The following is a 19,503-nucleotide window of genomic DNA, read 5'->3' on the forward strand; positions in this document are numbered from 1 at the left end:
TAGAGAATCATACAGGGCTGTATTTCTTCCTAGGTATAAGAAAGCTGTAAGGCAGGTGCAAGGGCTTGTCCAAGGAAGCCCAGTTGTGTCTGGATTACAAATAAGTTGATGATCTGAACTGACTCTATGAAAGAAGCCAAAGTTTTGGAGTAGCAGCTTTCATTGTGTGAAAATTACTAGGATTTCATGGCCATTCACACTTACTCTTCTTTTCTCTCTTCAAGTGAAGTTAGCCCTCATCTGTGCTCTCACTTATTTGTCATGAACGAACAGAAGAGCTGAGATCACAAGACCCTAAGAATCTTTCAAATCTTTTCAGTTCATGATGGACTTTGGCAGAATTAAAAACCTCCCAATTTGACTGTCTCCATTGGTTTCCTGTTACCTTTACTTAATAAAGAAAGAAGCTTCCATGTTGATGGCTAAATGATCCTAATCAGGGGCATTTACATTTTGTTAAAAATAATTCTTTATTCTTTGTGGCTAAAGTTCCATACAGACCCATAACCCAGTGACCAATGTGAAGGGTTCTGAGTAATCTTTTTTTTTTAAGGAATGAACCCAGAACTTGTACATGGGAAGCAAGCACTCAACCACTGAGCTATACCTGCTCCTCAATGAGAGTTGGTATTTTCGTTCATTTTTTTGTTTTTAGGAGATATCAGGAATGAAACCCAGGAATCATAATCAGGCACTTGACCACTTGAGCTACATCTGCTCCCCGCCTAAGTCATCTTGTGGCCTCTGAAGCCTCTTTTGAGAAAGACTGGCATCAATGTTTGTTTTGTTCCTGTGTTGGTGTTTCAGGGTTCTTTCTGCATGCAGTGGCATTCCCATCATCACCTCCCAAACTTTTTGAAAGGAGAGCTGCAGGAATCCTCTGCCCTCTCCTCAGCAGGGACTTAAAAAATATCACAAGACAGTGTCCTACATTGAAAAATTATTCTTTATTGAGGAGAAGGGAACACCACAACAACTAATAGAATGTCATTTAATGATTACCCACTGAGACTAGACTACAACTCAGTGCATTGAGGAATGACACACAGTCATGTATTGTAATGAGGCACAGAAGGGAAAGCACTGGGCTTGCAATCAGAAGACTTGGTCTCCAGCCTAGAGTTTTTAATTTACATTTTCAAATTTGAGGAACTCACAAAACCTCTCTGAGGTTTCACTATTTAACCTATAAAATAGACTTGATGATACCTACCTCACCGGATGGTTTTAAGAATAAAATGAGACAATGGATGTAAAAGTTTCAGGCCCATGTTAGGCACTCGTTTTAGTCTGCTAGGCTGCCAAAATGCAATATACCAGAAATGGTTCTGTTTTTAACGATGGGAATTTATCAGTTTACAAGTTTATAGGCCTGAGGCCATGAAAATTTCCAACTCAAGGCACCATCAAGGCAATCCTTTCTTTCTGAAGACTGGCTGCTGGTGATCCTGGACTCCTCTGTCACATGGCAAGGCACAGAGCACTGTCTGCTGGTCTTGCCCTTCTCTTTCAGGTTTCATTGCTTCCAGCTTCCTTCTTCCATCTCTTTCTCTTTGGCTTTCTCTATCCCTCTCTCTCTGTATTCATCTTGTTTATAAAGGACTCCAGTAAGAAGATTAAGACGGATCTTGGACCACACCTTAACTGAAATTGAAGTAACCTAATCAAAAGGACCTTAATTGAAGTAAACTTATCATAAGATCCTGCTACAATAGTTCACACCCACAGGAATGGACCAGTTTTAAGTACATGATTTTCTGGGTACATATAGTCTCAAACTACCACAACATTCAAGACATTGAACCTATGCAACCATTGTACATCTCCCTTTCAAGTGGTCCAGTCTCTGAAAGAAGTCACTTTCAAATGAACACAAATAGTCTAAAGTAATAAAAATGGGATTCTAAACTTGTTGGAAAACACTAAAGGGTATTGTGGTAAGCTGAAAAATGGTCCCCTCAAAAGATATCCACATCCAAATCCTGGATTCTGTGAATGTTGTCTTATATGGAAACAGGGTCTTTGGAGATATGATGACATTAAGGAATTTAAATGGGGAAATTACTTTGGATTATAAAGCTGAGCCCTAAATGCAATCCCACATATCCTTATAAAAGGAAAACAGAGGGAGTCTTTTTTTATCTTTTCTCTTTTTTTTTAATTTAAAAAATTTTTTTTATCTATTTATTTTTTATTTATTCCCTCCCCCAGTTGTCTGCTTTCTGTGTCCATTTGCTGTGTGTTCTTCTGTGACCACTTCTATCCTTATCAGCGGCACTGGGAATCTGTGTCTCTTTTTGTTGCGTCATCTTGCTGTGTCAGTTCTCCGTGTGTGCGGTGCCATTCTTGGACAGGCTGGACTTTCTTTCGCACTGGGCAGCTCTCCTTACAGGACACACTCCTTGCGCGTGGGGCTTGCCTATGCAGGGGACATCCCTGAGTGGCAGGGCACTCCTTGAGCGCATCAGCACTGCGCATGGGCCAGCTCTACACGGGTCAAGGAGGTCCGGGGTTTGAACGGAGGACCTCCCATGTGGTAGGTGGACGCCCTATCCATGGAGCCAAGTCCGCTTCCCCAGAGGGAGTCTTGACTATGCACAGAAGACAATTTGAAGATGCTTCAAGATTGGAGTGATATGACCATAAGCCAAGGAGTGTGAGTAGCTACCAGAAATTGAATGGGACAAGGAACAGATTCTCCTCTACTGTCTCTGAAGAGAACATAGCTCTACCAACATCTTGCTTTTGACCCAATAAGACTGACTTCAGACTTCTGGCCTCCAGAACTGTAAGAGAATAAATATCTATTGTTTTATTGCGTTAAATTGTTACAACAGCCGCAGGAAACTAATATAGATATCTCACCCATACTACAAGCAAAATTTTCATTCTTCCTCTTTATTTCTCTCTTATTCGACAATTCTACAAAATCTCCTGCTTTGTCGAATCCCTTCCCACTTCACAAAACAACTTTACTGACATTCCCCAGATTATGGAATATTTTTTTCTCTCTCACTTCTTCATCATGCTAAATAAAGCCCGTCTGCCTAAATCCTTCTGTTTCTCTCTGGATCTGTATTTTTATCCCCATTATCCCATTTGAAAGTCCAGGAACTGGGCAGGGCAGAGACAGGCACTCTTTAAAGGTCAGGGAATGTGTGCAGAAGACTAAGTAGGAAGATTTTTTTCCCCTCTTTTTCAGGATAGGGGAAAGACTGAGATCATTAACATTTTAATTATTGCTTTATCCTGTCATATTTGCAAAGAAATAGATTATAAACTAGTAACAGACAGTCTGAGATCAGAGATTCAGTCAACTTTCCCTGGAGGCTGGAAGCAAAGCCTGGGATAGAGCTGTTTGGCCCCTACTTTCTGATGGGATGACCACAGTTCAAGGGAACAGGTCCTAGGGATTTCCTAGTGTGGTCAGCAGCCTGTCCAGGAGCTCTGGCTTCCTCAGCAAGTAGAGCAGGTGTTTTCCTAAGAGTCTGCTCTGCAGCTGGTATATACTCCCTCGTGAATTCTTTCTTCTAGGCACAGGCAGTGCCCATGCAAATACACTTCTGCAATTTTGCAGAAAGAAGAACTGTATCTCTGAGTTCAACAAAAATGTCATATCCTACTAAGGCAAAAAAATCTTCAATTTTTTTCCCTTCCCACAACACTAATTGCTGAGTTGAACCAAGTACCCATTTTTTGCAAACATACTAGGGATTCCTCCTCAGAAACAGACACAAATGTACAGATACTTGTCATTTTTTATTCAAGGTGGCTTCTCATGTTTTATTTTTATTCCTTTAGGCTTGATTTTACTTTGGAGGAAGGGGTTCACTAAGAAGGAGGCTGATTTTAATCTATGGCCATATTGCTTAACCAAGTCACTCACAGTTAATCTTCCTACTTTTCTGTGGAAGAGACCAGTGTAGGTCATTGTGTTTTATTCTAGCCAATCTAACATTATTTTATCTAACACATTCTTTCCCTTGGGTAAATATCATTCACACTGATGTTTCTAAACTAGGTGGCTCCTCACAAATTTCCCTCCTATCAACACTTCTTTGTTCAAGACATTCTCCTTGTCTGAAAGGCTGTCATCATGTCCATCTCCAGCCTTCTTTCTCTCCAGTACCCCCTGCCCTAATTAGCCCCACTTTGCACATTGATAGGATGTGCGTTGGTTCATTTTTAAAAACGCTTCTTATGTTCTCTTATATAGATATTTTTCATCTGTCTTTATTAGCTATTTCCCTAGTACTCTCCTCCTCTTACAACCAATTCACTTAGCTCAGGGTCTTGACATAGCAGATGTGTAGACTTTCAATCCACGCTCACTTTCCTGACTTTCTAGGAGGAGTCGTGGGGAAGAAGTTTTCTAAGAGAAATGCACCTCTTTAAAACATAGGGAGGCAGTCTGTTGTACTGAAAGGAGCTAGGATTTTAGCATTAGATGAAAAAGGTTTGAAGCTTAGTTTTGCCTTTGTCCAGCTACTTGTGTATTCTCTAAATGCCTCTGCTTCCTTAGAGTAAAAGGACTAAGATAATGCCTTTCTGATGATGCAGTTTTTGGGGAAAATTAATTCAATAACCATGGAAAGCACCCTTCTAGTTCCTGGCACTTGAAAAGTGTCAAAGGCAACTAGAATTATGGGTGAAAGCAGTCCCCATCTTTAAAATGCTAAGGTGCCCCTTAAAAGTATCAAGTTTGAGGTGTAGAGGGGATAGATGCAGACAGGATACCTAGAGGGTACCACAGGAAAATTCCAGGAATGGTGAGGGAAAGCCTCACTAAATCACTTATTCGTTCGCTGTCCTCTGAACAGCAAGCTCTCTGGCTCAAGTCTTTTTGGTTTATTCAAAGGCTTCCCGCTGTCTGAATAAAAAATAAATAGGAGGCTAACAGTAAAAGATCCCCGTGGAGGATTCCCCTCTTTGTGGTTCTCACTGAAATCTCATAGTAGGTGATGTCTTAGTGATCTCAATCTCTTTATAAAACAGACAAGGAAAGGACTTTCAATCTGCCTTCGCACAATACCCTAGCCAGAGGTGATCTTCAAAATGATGACGGTATAGATGAATGGAAGGATGGAGAAATGAATGATGAAGAATGCATGAATGACACAGAGCCGGGACTAGAACGCAGACAGGGTCCTCGTTTGCTACTTCCTTCACAACTGCTCTAAGGTCCCTGGCCCACCTCCTCCTCTTCAATTTCCCTTCCTCTCTCCGGTCTCTTTCAACGCCCCAACGCCACCATTTCCAGCCGCGCACGCCCCACCTCCTCGCCCCCGGCCTCCCCTCTGCTCCGCCTCCGCCGCCGCGAGGCCCCGCCCCCCGCCCCAGCCCTGCGGGATGAATGGCAGCGAGGCGCCGCGCCGCTCGGGGCGCTGATTGGCCGCCCGGCGCGGGGACGCGCTGGCGGCCGCGGGCGCACGCAGGCGGGCGGAGCGCGCGGGGGTGGAGCCGGGCTCCGGGGCGGGGCGCGGGCGCCCGGGGGCGGAGGAGCCGGCGAGGCGGGAGGCGCCGGGCTGTTTAAGCGGCCTCCCTCCCGCCCCCAGCCGCCGGTCTGTCCCCGGCCCTGGCCCGACCCCCGCCCTGGCCCGCTCCCGCCCTGGCCGGCCGAGCGGCCCCTCCGGGTACGCGGGCGGCACCTGGAGCAGCTCAAGCCCATGAGGGCCGCGCGCCCGGCAGCCGGTGCTGACGAGACGGAGCTTCCCGGCCCCGAGGAGGAGTGGAGGCTCAATGCGGTTCAAGAATCGATTCCAGCGGTGAGAGGGATGACGCCCCCACCCCACCCCGCAGCCCTGCCGGTTCCAGGAGCCGGTCCCTAGATCCCGCCAGCCCCCGCGTTTGTCCTGACGCCTCACCTGGATCCATCCAGCCTTGGATCCCACGCCTTGGCCTGGGGCCAGATCCCGCGGGATTCCCGGCACTGCTCTCCCTGGGCGATCTCCTTCCTCTGAGGACCGAGGTCTCGTGTCTGAGCCGATCCCTCCTTCACTATCTCGGATGGATTCCCAGACCCCGGACGCCGACCCTGCCCTCCTTCTCTGGGATCCCATCGCTTCACCCCGCTTCGCCCTCCTGATCCCCATCCAGGCAGGGCTGTTGCTCCCTCTGAGGACGCGAACCGTAGGCGCAGGCGCCGCCCCCAGGTCCTCGGACCCCGGCTTTGGCCTTCAACCTCTTACCCCCAGAGTGGGGGTCTCCCGGGGCGCGCGGAACGTGGGGCTAGGCAGCTGCTGCGCCCTGCAGCGAGATTTGGTGCTGGGCGTTTCAGGTGCTTTGTCTGTGGGCGGCACTAGCAATGGGGAAACTGAGGCACACCGCTCCTGCTTAACCTTGGCTGACTGCGTTCGGGCCTTATTGCTTCTCGGGCTTCGGGTCCCCAGTCCATACTATTTGGGGCACTGTGAAGGGGCCAGCTAGCGTTTGGCTGGCGAGACTTGCTGTTGAGACTCCTATGTGCTAGGAACGAGGAGGAACCCAAGAGGCGCCACCGGAAGACTGGCCGGCTGCTCATTCACTGGAGAGCTGGTGGGAACGCGAGGCTGGGAGGCACTGTGTGGCCCTGTTCCCGGACCTCCGGGCTCTGCTGTCTAGCAATGGATGTAGACTGGTCCATGGCCTCGAGAGGAAACTCTGGCCGTTTCTTTTTCATTTAAGTAGGTGAAAGTTCACCTCTCCTGTGTTTGTGGTGACTCTCCATCCCTTTGTCTGAATCAGGCAGCTGCCCTCATTTCCAGACCGTCACCAGCAGACTAGCTCAGTGTGAAGTGACAGGGGGAATTTGAAAGAAGAAAAGGAATGCATGAAATCTTTCAAGAAAGTTATTGTTGCTGATTTTTTTTAGGCACTGCTTTTTATTTCAAAATTTTTAAATTGCACATTTTTTCACTCCCACTCCCCCATTCTTTTCTACCTGCCCACTCATCCAGTATACTTCTCTCATTCCTTCCCCAGTCCCAAAGAGTGAAGGAGCTAAAAAAAAAAAAAAAATGCTTAGGAAGAATTTCGTGGACTGTGCCTTCAGGAGGCAGTCGGTTTGAAAATTTAGATTGACTTCTGAATATTTTCCCTTCAGAAACTGAGGTCCTACTGAAGACTGGAGGGGCTTTAAGGGAATTGCCACATTTGATGCAGACCTGTACATGCGGTTTGTTTGATTTGGTTTTACTTCTCTGCACATCTGTCTTCTTCCTGTTTTCAGAGAATAGTGACAATATTCTGTGAAATTACACCTTCCTTATTTGAATAAGTGTTTGTATTTCTTTCCTATCCCTTTAATTTCTCTAAACAGGAAAAAAAAACGCCTGTTTTATTTATGCATAAATATTAAAACAGTGTTAAAAGAGATGAAAACAAACAACCCTTCACTTCTGATCCTTCTGTCTCAACTGATTGAATTATCTTCTTTATATTGACACTTGTCTATCCAGTTCTTATTAGGACAGTTGTAATGTAACTTGGCGTGATGGCTTTATTCACTTAAAAATGACAGATAACACAAAAATGACAAATACAGGGAGGCATTTTCTTATGGTATGGCACAGACTGTCATTTTTCCTTGGCCACACAATATTCCATCCAATGGGTGTTTAACAGTTCCTTTCTTATTGACATCTAGACCTAATTTTCTTTGAAGACTGCACAATCTCATAATTTCTTGTTTCTCTATTATGAGGTAGATTGGAAAGATTTTTTCCATCAATCTGAAGGTGTCAATAAGACCTGCAAATAAAAAGTAATATAACACCTTAAAACGTTGCAATTACGATTCCCGCCTTTTAAAGCTGTGTTCATTATACATCCTTGAAGTATTTAGGATAATTATAGTTGGGTAAATTACAAAAGACTGGAGGGAGGAACATATTTTCTTTAAGTGGATGTGCTCCTTCCCTTGACAAATATATCAGTTCTCCAGTTAAGGAGCATTTGCAGTAAAAGCATTTCATTAGGCCATAGTTTATAGCTATGCCTAAGCTACAAGAAAACTCTGAACACCTTGCTGGGTTTGTTCATAATGGAGTCTTGGTGGTTCTTGTGGCTTTGGATCAACCTCCAGAGTTGTACCATTTCTGCTGAGAAGGAGGAGGAGAAAGTTAAGGAAACCTAGCCTGCCCTCCTAAGTGTTCGGAATCTTTATGCAGGCACGCCTTCTCAAAAAGGTTAGGAGGTGAAAAATTTTACTGGAACACAGACAGCATATCTTAGCTTTCTCACTTTATCCCTTCTGTATGTGAGTCTTCCCAGCATCCACACACACTCACTCACAGTCATTCTTCCTCCGTCACAGCATCTCCAGCTGGCGATAATAACTGCTACCATTTATTGAGTGCCTATCTGTGTCAGGCACTGTGTGGGTGCTTGTATATTACTTTTCTTATCCTCAAATGTAACCCTCGAAGACACAAATTTTATACCTATTTTATAGGAGAGCAAACAGGGTTAGAGAATAAAGGGAATTTGCCCGTAGTCACAAAGCTAGGAAGGGGCAGGCCCAAAGGTTTGTGCTCATGTATCTCTTTCTTCCACCTATACTGCCAGCCCACTCCTTTCTCCTTATCTCCTTGCCCATACCATGGCATCTAAGTGTGCCATGTAGAGGTTCAAGATCTACAGAGCTTCTGCTTTATCTTCTTGTTGGTACTCATTCATTTCTCCAGCCTTGCGTTAGAAAATCCAAGGAAAACAATCCCTTTTTCCTTAGTCCCAATTTTGGGACCACTTTTTAGCTTCAGAATTATATGGGAAAGCATCTTATTCTAAATCATTAGGTTATCTTACAGGGCCTGCCTAAAAGATATCCTTTTTTGCATGTTCTCAGAGCATTGGATCATTGACATGGGGCAGTCAATCTTATTTATGCCTTTTCCCTTATTTAATAATTAAGTCAAGATCTCGCCACCACTACTACCACTTCCGGCAAATAACATACTAAGGAGCTATTATGCTGGGCAGTAAGGTGCTGTGGGCAGGGGCTGGCTTATGTTGTGCCATGCATGATATTGAAGAGGTCTTAGGATGTCCACTGTCTTGGCCCTTAAGATTTTTGTTTCTTGAGACTTAGGAGTCTTTTGGCTCTCAGACTGCTTGTTTCTCTTTGTTACACACAAAGAATCACTGTCTGTGGGATATCACTCTAAGGCAGAATAGGTTATCAGTAGCTGGAATAGCTTTCTATTTATTCTACAGTTATTTATTAGGCACCATTAATAAGCTAAGCACTGTGCCTGGGGTTGGCAATGAAGAGATGAACAAGACAGCCTTCATGGAATTGGCATTACAGTGGAAGAAGATGAAAAAAAAAAAAGTCTTTTTATTTACTAGATTACTGATTTTATAAGTGCCCCAATGCGGTACTAAGGTCTGAAGTGATACTCTAGGTAAAGGTGGCCCGGAAAGCCTCTCCAAGGAGGTAACATTTGAACTGAGCTTGAAGGATGAGAAGAGCTAAGCCTTCTGGAAAAGAATGTTCCAGGCAGAAATAAACAGAAAATGTGGACACCTTGAGGCAGACAAGACCTCTGTATGTTTGAGGGACAGAAAGGAGGTGGTTTGCCTGGAGCAGGAGAGCGGGGAAAGTGGCACACAGAGGTGGGAGAAGTCCTGAGGGCCAGACCACACAGGGCTTTTTGGCATTGCAGGAGTTGGAGGGGTATCCTAAGTGTTTGGGGAAGCCAGGGGCAGGTTTTTAAACTGAGGTCGGGTGTTTGTGGTGTGATCAAGTTTTAAGAGACTTGTAACTTCTGTATAAAGAATAGTCTATATGAGGACAAGCAGGGAGACCAATTAAGAGACTTTGTATTTTTACAGATCAGAGATGTCGGTGTCTTGATTAAAGGTAGCACCTGTGGAACTGTACAGAGGTGGACCGATGTGGAATATGTTTTGAATATGTTTATACTTGATTTGGAGAGTGAGGGACATACGGGAATCAAGGACAACTTCTGAAATTTGATCTGAAATCAGCTGGTAGGTTGCAGATTCACTTTCAGCACAATGCTTTGGGCCAAATTTAAAGTATGATAAGGAGTTTCCCCGGGTCCCTTCCCATTTTTCCATTCGCTGTATAGTTTTTGGAGTTCTTCATGGTGGGGAGTGGGGCAGCACAAAGACACTGAGCAAGAAGGAAGCAGTGCTGTTATAGAAAACAGCACTCATTTATGGGAGCTAAATGGTTACCCATTGGTATCCTAATGGTTTCTCTTTCTTTTTGGGGGGGAAAGAATAGACTCAGTGTTTCTGAGTTCATTTGCATTTTACTGCTTTTCCATTTAGGTCATAGGAATGATTTCTTCAGCAGGCTTTGGAAGAAGCTTGATTGCACTCTGTCAGGTCAGAGAGAAATGGAAAACGTGTACTGTGTACTGTAAAATTTCCCAAAGAACAATTGTGCTTTCTGTCTCCCTGAGCCTCAGACTGTGACTTGCTCCAGGGATGCTTACTCTTACCTTTCCTTATTGCCTGTATCTTGCCCTGTCCATCATGAGACTACCTGAAGGCACTTTGGGTGGGCTATTTTTCACAATAATTTCTGACTTTATTTTTAACCAGAGTTATTCCAGGTGAGTTGTTACTAAGCTGTCATATACACGGCCACCTAGCCCCTTTGCTTTTAGGAGAAAATGTGAAAGTCTATCCTGGTTGCTGTGTAATGGCCTGGTTATTTTTAGGTTGGGATGCCAGAGATATAAATTGCTCTTTTAGTCTGAAGCCTGGTGGTGGGTAGACAAGCCCTATTTACTACTACCTACACAGAGCTACTCTCAGTTGAATCCAACCTCAACCATCTTGGAGCCTTGCTCTTTACCTTCAAAATTCCTAATAGGATGTGCTACTTATAGCCCTGTTGTTATGTCTCAGGGTAACAATGTTGTAGTTTGGTGAATGCTTGGAACGCTTTTAAAGCATTCTTCCCAAGAGTGTAATTATTTTCCTTTCTACTAATAAGAGCTGTATAGCAACACTCTTGTCCCTTAGGAAATTAGTAAAATTATTTAGAGGGTTATCAGGGGACAAAGGATGAGGCTTGAAATTATTCATCTACATGAGAGAATAGATGGGATAAATTCTGAAGCAGCTAACTATACATTTTTCTTAAACAGTTTCCAAGACATTTGTGAATTCAATTCAATAAGTAAGTATTTTGCACAACAGTTAGAAAGCTAATGCGTCGGTGGTTCAGGTGAAATATGGTCACTGTTCTAAATCCATTCCTCAGTGGATTTTCCACCTGAACTATCTGTACTGGGTTAACAGAAACTACTGTTTTATTTTTACTTATTTGACCTAAGGAAGACAGGTTGTTCTTACTTCAGAAAGATTGTTGACTAGTCTTTTGCTCAAAAACTTGGCACTGTTTCGAATGGCTTAACCATGCATATTAGCCAGTTTTTGGCAACCTAGCTGTGCCATTTGATTCCACCTGTTACTGCTTTTCATAGTCTGAATTAATAAGATATGACAAGTAAGAACGCCTTAAAGGCAGGTAACAAAAACCTACCTTAAACCAGCTCGAGCAATAGGATAGTTTGCTGTAAAAAGGCTTTTTTTTTTAAAGATTTATTTTTTATTTATTTCTCTCCCCATCCCCACCACTTCCCCCCCGCTCCCCCCAGTTGTCTGCTCTCTGTGTCCATTCATGTGTGTTCTTCTGTGACTGCTTCTATCCTTATCAGTGGTACCGGGAATCTGTGTTTTTTTTGTTGTGTCATTCTTGTTGTGTCAGCTCTCCATGTGTGCGGCGCCATTCTTGGGCAGGCTGCATTTCTTTCTCACTGGGTGGCTCTCCTTAGGGAGCACATTCCTTGCGTGTGGGGCTCCCCTACGTGGGGGACACCCCTGTGTGGCAGGGCACTCCTTGCACGCATCAGCACTGTGCATGGGCCAGCTCCGCACAGGTCAGGGAGGCCCAGGGTTCAACCACGGACCTCCCATGTGGTAAGCGGACGCCCTATCCATTGGGCCAAGTCTGCTTCCCGTAAAAAGGCTTTTGACACCTTGCAGACTCAGAGGCAGCTGGGCCTCTGGGACATGAATCTGTCAGGGCTCTTTCTCTTTTGTTGGCATCTCTGCATCTGCTTCTTTCTTCTTATATTCAGACAGTTTTGTTTTCTCCTCCTGAGTTTATAGCACCTTTTTCCAGACAACAGCCAGACCAAACCAGAATCCCTCGTGAAAGCTTGAGTTAGTTGTGGGTGTGCACCCACCCACATCCTTAAATGGAAGTGTGCTCTCTGTCTTTTCAGGTTCTGTGGTGCTCTTGCTTTTCACTGTACTTCTGGTTGACAGGTCAGCCCAAAAGGCAGTGGGAATATGACTGTGTCTGTGTAACAGATTTCGACATTTAGGTACATGCATCTTTGTGTATATATCTGAATTTTATAGCTCAAGTATCAGATACTAATCATGTATATGGTTTCAGAAGTGAACTCTCTTCAACTCAGGAAGAATGCAGGTGAAAATGTACCTCCTGTTTCAGGTGGCCTGGAGGTAGTCATGTGTCATTTATTAAAGCTGCCTGGTGCTGGAATAGATAATGTAGTATAGGGAGACTGGTTGGACAGGCCTGCTAATAGTGAGATAGAGGGTTCAGAGATCTATATGTCTAAAGTGTTACACGTTTTGAGAAATAAAAAAGGAGACTTTTACTTGCTTTATATCTCTTTTCACTTAATGAAAATGACCCGCATTTATTAAGTTTAGAAAAATTCCCTCGATTTACTATTAAGAATTGGTTGTGCCCTCCCCCCCTCCTTTCTTTTTTTTTTTCAGTCTGGAGGGTGCCAGTTGAGGGAGGTGGACATGGTTTCTGTTTTTTGTTGTTGTTGTTGTTAGTTAGTTGGTTGGTAGGTTTTTCTTTTGAATAAACTGAAAGAAAACTTAATCCAGTAAACAAGGGCATTTGCTTTAGGATCATTGCTGTGGGCTCATTTTACACCTTTTTAGTGGTTTTGGTTTTGTTCCTATAGCTAGGCCTTTCCAGCAGGCAGCTCTTTATTTGCAATAGGCCAAGCGACCATTGGCAGGCTTCCCCATTGTTCTTCACACTCTTTGAGCTCTTCTCACATGATGCCTTTTTGTTTCTACAGGTTCATGAACCATCGGGCCCCAGCCAATGGCCGTTACAAACCAACTTGCTATGAACATGCTGCTAACTGTTACACACATGCAGTGAGTACGAGTTTTCTGCCATTTCCATCTCTCCCAAAGGGCTTTGGTAGAAAGCGGGGTAATTATCTTTAGTACCCTTAACACAATTGGTTGGATTTACCTATCTCTGTGACTTTACCTACCAGGTTATTGGTCCCAGGTCATGTCACCAGAAACTGTGAGCAAGTAGAGCACTTTGAGTGCTCTAACCTGCAGTCAGCTTTGCCCTGGAATTGCATTTCTAAAAAGATCTTTTTTAAAAGAATGATAATTCTTTCCTAGTTATAGGAAAGCCAATGAAACCTATTGATAAAGACTGTCACTCCTGGAAGAAACAAATCACCTTCTCAAGATAATCTACTGGGTTCACCCAGCAAGGAGAGGTCACAGTTTGTGAAAGAGGTGTTTTTTTTGACTAAGTGATGCCCTGAAACAGGTAGCCACACCCACTCCCACCCGCAGTGACCTTTGCTTCTCAGAGCAGATGTTAATCCATGTTGTTGAAGAAAAGCTAAATTGGCTCCTAAATTCTTAATTTTTCACTTGTTTATAAAACCTAGAAATACCAAAAAATATATTAAACTCATTATTTTAAAAAGTATATTAAAAGCAGTCTACCTTAAAAATAAATTATTAGGCGGCGGACTTGGCCCAGTGGTTAGGGCGTCCGTCTACCACATGGGAAGTCCGCAGTTCAAACCCCAGGCCTCCTTGACCTGTGTGGAGCTGGCCCATGCACAGTGTTGATGCGCGCAAGGAGTGCCCTGCCACGCAGGGGTGTCCCCGCGTAGGGGAGCCCCACGCGCAAGGAGTGTGCCCCGTAAGGAGAGCCGCCCAGCGTGAAAGAAAGTGCAGCCTGCCCAGGAGTGGCACCGCACACACAGAGAGCTGACACAACAAGATGGCGCAACAAAAAGAAACACAGATTCCCGAGCCGCTGACAACAACAGAAGCGGACAAAGAAGAACACGCAGCAAATAGACACAGAGAACAGACAATTGGGGTGGGGGGGAAGGGGAGAGAAATAAATAAATAAATTTAAAAAATAATAATAAATTATTGACACTTTGGTGTTAATTTTGTGATTATAGTGTATATGAATATGTCTTTTCATAATTTTCCTATTAATATAAGCATTTTCTGACGTCATTATAAATTTCCTTTTATCTGTGGTTTAATTATTCCTTTGAAAGTTGCACTTAGTGAGACTTGTGAGGGAAAAATGGTGACTGGTGTAGAGGCTGAAAATAAGAAATCGAGAAGGAAACCAATTTATTCCCTGAGTAAAGAGTGTTTAAAGAGGCTGGTTTAATTATTTTAAACAGTGTTAGTACAGTATGTATGTTACATTCATAGTTTGTTTGAATAAAAATGTGCCTGAATTCATGTTGTGCCTTTTCATTTAAGTCCCTCCCTCAAAGTATATTAGTCACAGTGTTTTCTGTAAAGGAACCGTGAAACCAAATAAGCCCTAAATAAATTTAGTTTTTGGTGGATCACTTATAATCTAATCAGATAATATCATTTTTTCATTACTTAGCACAAATCAAAGCATTTGTTTTGTGTATTATAATAATAAAATTCAGATATTACTTGATAATATTGTGAAACATTCTGCTAATTTATCACTGAATGTCCTTTTTCCTCAGGTGCTAAAAAATTTTTTATTTATAATCAATATGCTTGGGCCTTGCCAAAACTTTTTTCTTAAAAAAAAAAACAACTTCATAAGCCTGCTTTGGATTCTATAAGAGGCTTTAAATAATGAAATTCCTAGTAATCTCTTTCGGTGGACAATCTCACTGGAACCCATGTCTTAGATTCTGCATATAGGAAGGATTTAGTGGAATTTTCAGTACTTGAGCTGATCTCTGTCTCTGTCTTAATGACATGCTCATGCACAGTGGCCTTCCCAGCACCAGAGTGTCAAAATGTTTACAGCCTGAACTTGGTTTTTAAAAAAGCATGGTCTAATTTGATTTTCTGCTATACCTGCCTAGGTATCCATCTTTTATTCTTAACTAAACCTTTAATGAATTGAACAGAACTAAAAGTAAAATTAGTTCTGAAGATACTTTTGTCCACAGGTGCCTAAGAAAATAAGATTTTTTTTTAAGTCTAAGGCAGGATTAGGATATAAGGGATAGAAATGTATAACATTTAGTTCATGTGGCCTGTTTCTTTGCTCATGGCTCCAATATACATCCATTATTTTCTCCATTTACCAACTGCAAAACCGTGATGAAGGTTATAGGAATAGTACCCTGTTAGTTTTCTTACTATTGACCAATAACAATAATAGTAATGGTGTCTGTTACTTAACAAAATGTGGGCCATTTAAACATAATGTTGTGGGAAGCAGATGTGGCTCAACTGATAGAGCATCCGGCTACCGTATGGGAGGCCCAGGGTTTGATCCCCAGGGCCTCCTGACCCATGTGGTGAGCTGGCCCACGTGCAGTGCTACAGTGCACGAGGAGTGCCATGCCACGCAGAGGCGCCCCTGCGCAGGGGAGCGCCATGCGCAAGGAGTGTGCCCCGCAAGGAGAGCTGCCCTGCGTGAAAGAAGTGCAGCCCGCCCAGGAGTGGTACCACATGCACGGATAACTGATGCAGCAAGATGATGCAACAACAAAAAAAGAGACGCAGTTTCCCGGTGCCACCTGACAATGCAGGTAGACAGAGAGGAACATGCAGCAGATGGACACAGAGAGCAGACAATGGGGGAAGGGGAGAAAAATAAATAAAATAAATCTTTTTAAAAAAAATAAACAATGTGGTTATTTAGATGCACAACTCACTTTTGGAATAATATTTGCTGAAGATGGATATGAATAATCCTGCATTTATCTTTTTTGGATATATTACAAGCTAGGAACCCTTGCACAAACTGAAGCTAAGGAAAAACCGATGAAGCCTCCACATAAATTTTCTTGAAGGGAAAATGTTATCTTATTAAACTATATTCCAGAGTTTTGGAGTAAAATTTCTGAAACAAGACAAACGAAAAGCTTTCCTCATCATCATTTCATTAAAGAGAGGATAATTTAACATGAAAACAGTAGAGAGGGCACATTCTCAAAATAGGACATAAAGAACATTCATTTAAATCAAGTAAATTCTGTTTTATGAAAACTTGTCTTTAATTTTCTCATTTTTCTCTGGTCCAATGAGAATGTCAGTGTTTGAAAGTTCATGCTGATTTTATCTGAGTGCTTAACTGTTCTGTTGCAATACGGCAAAAGTATGTGTTGGGGAAAAAGAGATGATGAAATTGCTGAAGTTTCCATTCTTTACCAGATGTTTATTTTTTTAATATCAAGAAATATATTTCCCCTGAAAATTTCTGGTATTGCTAAATGTTTTACTCATATGCCCAACACTGAAGTTGGTGGCTATATGGAGTATGAAATGTTAACGAAAGCAAAATTCTTTCTGAGACTCTGGTATATTAAAGTTTTTTTAATAGGTAGACCTTGGGAGTGGGTTACTCTTGCTTACATGAAAGGTGCTATTAAAACAAAATAAGCCAAAAAACACTTCAATTCTGCAGTAGCCTCCCAAATTCGTGCCCATGCTGAATTATTGGAATTTCAGTAGCTCACTGGGGCAACAGGACATACTATTTAGAAGTCAGGACTACCTCAGGAAATCTGGGTATATGCTTGAGATTTCAATACTTTAAGTACTTTAAATCACATTAGAGAATAGGATGAAGTGTGTCCTTATTTGATGAAATTAGGATAAAGAGTAACTGTTTTGTAACAGTTGAATAATGTTGCATCCTTTACAGCTTCTTTGTATCCCATTGGTTGACACCTGGCCACTGAGTTAGAGTATACCTCTTTCCAGTGCAGCAATTGGCAACTTCACCTGTCTCTCATTATGATTACCCAGGAAAGGCAAATATTTGTTTTAAAATTCTGTTTCTAAAATTGACCCTGGTAAACCTATGTGTTTTTAGCAAGGTCTCAATTCAGTAAAATCCAGGGTACTTAATTTTCTTTACCTTTCTTTATCTCAGTTCCTCATTGTTCCGGCCATTGTGGGCAGTGCCCTCCTCCATCGACTGTCTGATGATTGCTGGGAAAAGATAACAGCATGGATTTATGGAATGGGCCTCTGTGCCCTCTTCATCGTTTCTACCATATTTCACACTGTATCATGGAAAAAGAGCCACTTAAGGTACAAAGAATGGCATTGCTGTTTCAAAAGATCAGAATAGTTGACTCAATGTGTTTCTTAGTGTCCTATAATGGGTTGTTGGCAAAGAAGTGATATTTTCCTGTTGGAGACTATAATGCTATCCCTTTATTCATGACATTTTCTTTGGATTAGACAGGGTTTGAGGATCTCTGTATGTATCTAAGAAGGCAGGCCAATGCTAAGTAACCGCAAACAAAACTGCACTGGTTTCCCAGGAATTAGAGCTTAAAATCTTGAGATCTGTTTTCTAATGCTATTAAGCATGTTAAGGATACTATAAGAGAGAGGGAGCTGTGGAGTAGTAAAAACATTCATTGAACTTGAAATCAGTAATCCAGGTTTTCCTGGCCCTGCTACTTAGCTGGGACCTTGGGTAAGTCACTTGACCTCATGGAGTCTTCATCAGTAAAATAAGAATACTAATGCTTAACTTCATGATTGTTATGATAGCCGAATAAGATAATGCGGGTGAAAATGCTCTGAAAATTACAAAGTACTTTAATACTCTGATATAGGGAGTATACTACTGCTTCAGTTTATTGTTGTGTTGTGAAGTTCAGCTTTCAGAATTAGCATTTACTACTATTAGCTGTCAGGCACATTCTGAACAATACTGTGGCCCTCAGACTCCCAAGGAGAAGAACGTAAAAGTATTCCTCTTCAGAGTGAAGGATTAATTTGAGAGGAACACAAAGGGAGCAGCACATATGTAAGTGGAAATGGGTGGCTTGTGAAATAGATTCTGCAGAACTCAAAAGGGCAAAATTTCTTCTCAGGAAAGGAGGATTCAGAGGAGTGGGTGTAGCTCAGTAGTTGAATGCCTGCTTCCTTCCCATGTCTGAGGTCCTGGGTTCAATCCCTGGTACCTCCTGAAAAAAAAAAAAAGGATTCAGAGCAGAGTAAGAGTGATTTAAAATAACATTAGAATATACCTTTTGGTTTTATAGAATGTCCAAAAATGTCTCAAACTGTTCAAACAATCTATTATTTAAAATTTTAGATATGCTTCTTTTAAGAGCAGGATCTGGAATTTATGAGATGATTACTGATTTCCTGATATGTAGAAACATAGAAATTTAGAACTGGAAGTATCCTTAGAGATCATAGACCTTAGTTTTCCTTGGGGAAATTGAGGCTCAGAGAAGTGGCCTGGCTTGCCCTAATGAGTGAAACCATTAGAAGCTGATTCCAGAGCATCTGACTCCCAGTCTTGTGTTCTTTTCACTATACCCTCCAAATCGTGGCTAAAGTTGTAGTCTGTTACTTTCTCCTATAAGGTGACAGTTTCCAGGGCTTAAAATAAAACCACTTATGAGGGTGCTCTGGGAAACACTTACACAAGAGCCACAGAAGTACCTGTCTGGTTCTTCAGGATTCCCAGAGGCTAGTGCGGAAGCAGAGCACTTCATTATCTTCTTGGCACAATCAGGAACTTGTGGTTACCTCGACTGCCTTGGCTATGATGTCAGGATTTCTGAATCAATAAAGAGTTGTGGATGTCAAATTCAGTATATTCAGGGCCTTCCTGCCAGGGATTAGAGAGGAAAGTGTGATAGAAGCTAGACTCCCCTGAACCTTGGAGTAGCACTGCTAGAATCATAAGCCATGTGTGGATTTTTTTGCTCTGCATTAATTTTTTTTTAATATCCAAGAATAGCCCTTTTTTAAATAAAGAAGAGGAGGGAAATAGCAGTTTATTGATACCTACATGTGCTAGGTTCTGTGCTAAACACATGGCCTACATTATCTCATCCAGTGTTCACACATACTCTACGATAGATATTCTGTTTTAACCTGTGAGGAAAGTGAGGCCAAATAAACTTACAGGTCTGACTTTACCTGCCGTAACACAGCGCACAACAATCTAGAAAGCAGGCTTAGAAAGGCCCCCCAAACACCCAAGGATTAAAAAGGAAAAAAAAAAAAAGATTTCCCCTCTTCTCTCCCTTCCATCTTCCAGCCCTTCTAAATTAGGATCTTCTGGACTGGTGTCTAGGACTATATATTATAAGCTCCTGGGGTGATTCTAACATGCAGTCAAGTTTGAGCAGCATTGACCTAGTGTTTGCCCTTATGACCCATGACCTAAAACTGGAGTTAAGCTATAGCTTCTGACTAGTGGCCTTAAAAACCATTCTTCCTCCC

The 19,503-nt window shown here is 42.5% G+C and overlaps 1 protein-coding gene and 1 long non-coding RNA gene across 6 annotated transcripts in view; one reads left to right on the plus strand and one right to left on the minus strand.

The window, feature by feature from the left end:
* Window positions 1-928: 928 nt before the first annotated feature.
* LOC131275028 (uncharacterized) lies at window positions 929-6,306 on the minus strand. The gene is made up of 2 exons (XR_009182423.1): window positions 5,865-6,306; window positions 929-2,786 (listed from the first exon to the last, which is right to left on the minus strand). It is a non-coding gene; the product is annotated as an uncharacterized lncRNA (long non-coding RNA).
* MMD (monocyte to macrophage differentiation associated) overlaps window positions 5,471-19,503 on the plus strand; it is a 93,997-nt gene continuing 79,964 nt past the window's right edge. For 3 of the 5 annotated variants that reach the window (XM_004457622.4, XM_004457623.4, XM_004457624.4), the window contains exons 1-3: window positions 5,488-5,765; window positions 13,092-13,173; window positions 17,177-17,337. In XM_004457622.4, the coding sequence (XP_004457679.1) occupies window positions 5,740-5,765; window positions 13,092-13,173; window positions 17,177-17,337 (269 nt within the window). In that variant the 5' untranslated portion in view covers window positions 5,488-5,739. Of the gene's footprint in view, window positions 5,766-9,802; window positions 9,973-13,091; window positions 13,174-17,176; window positions 17,338-19,503 lie in introns of those variants that run through there. The other 2 variants (XM_004457620.5, XM_004457621.5) reach the window with 2 other exon arrangements.

This window comes from Dasypus novemcinctus, chromosome 21 (assembly GCF_030445035.2).
Source record: "Dasypus novemcinctus isolate mDasNov1 chromosome 21, mDasNov1.1.hap2, whole genome shotgun sequence".
NCBI classification, from domain to species: Eukaryota; Metazoa; Chordata; class Mammalia; order Cingulata; family Dasypodidae; genus Dasypus; species Dasypus novemcinctus.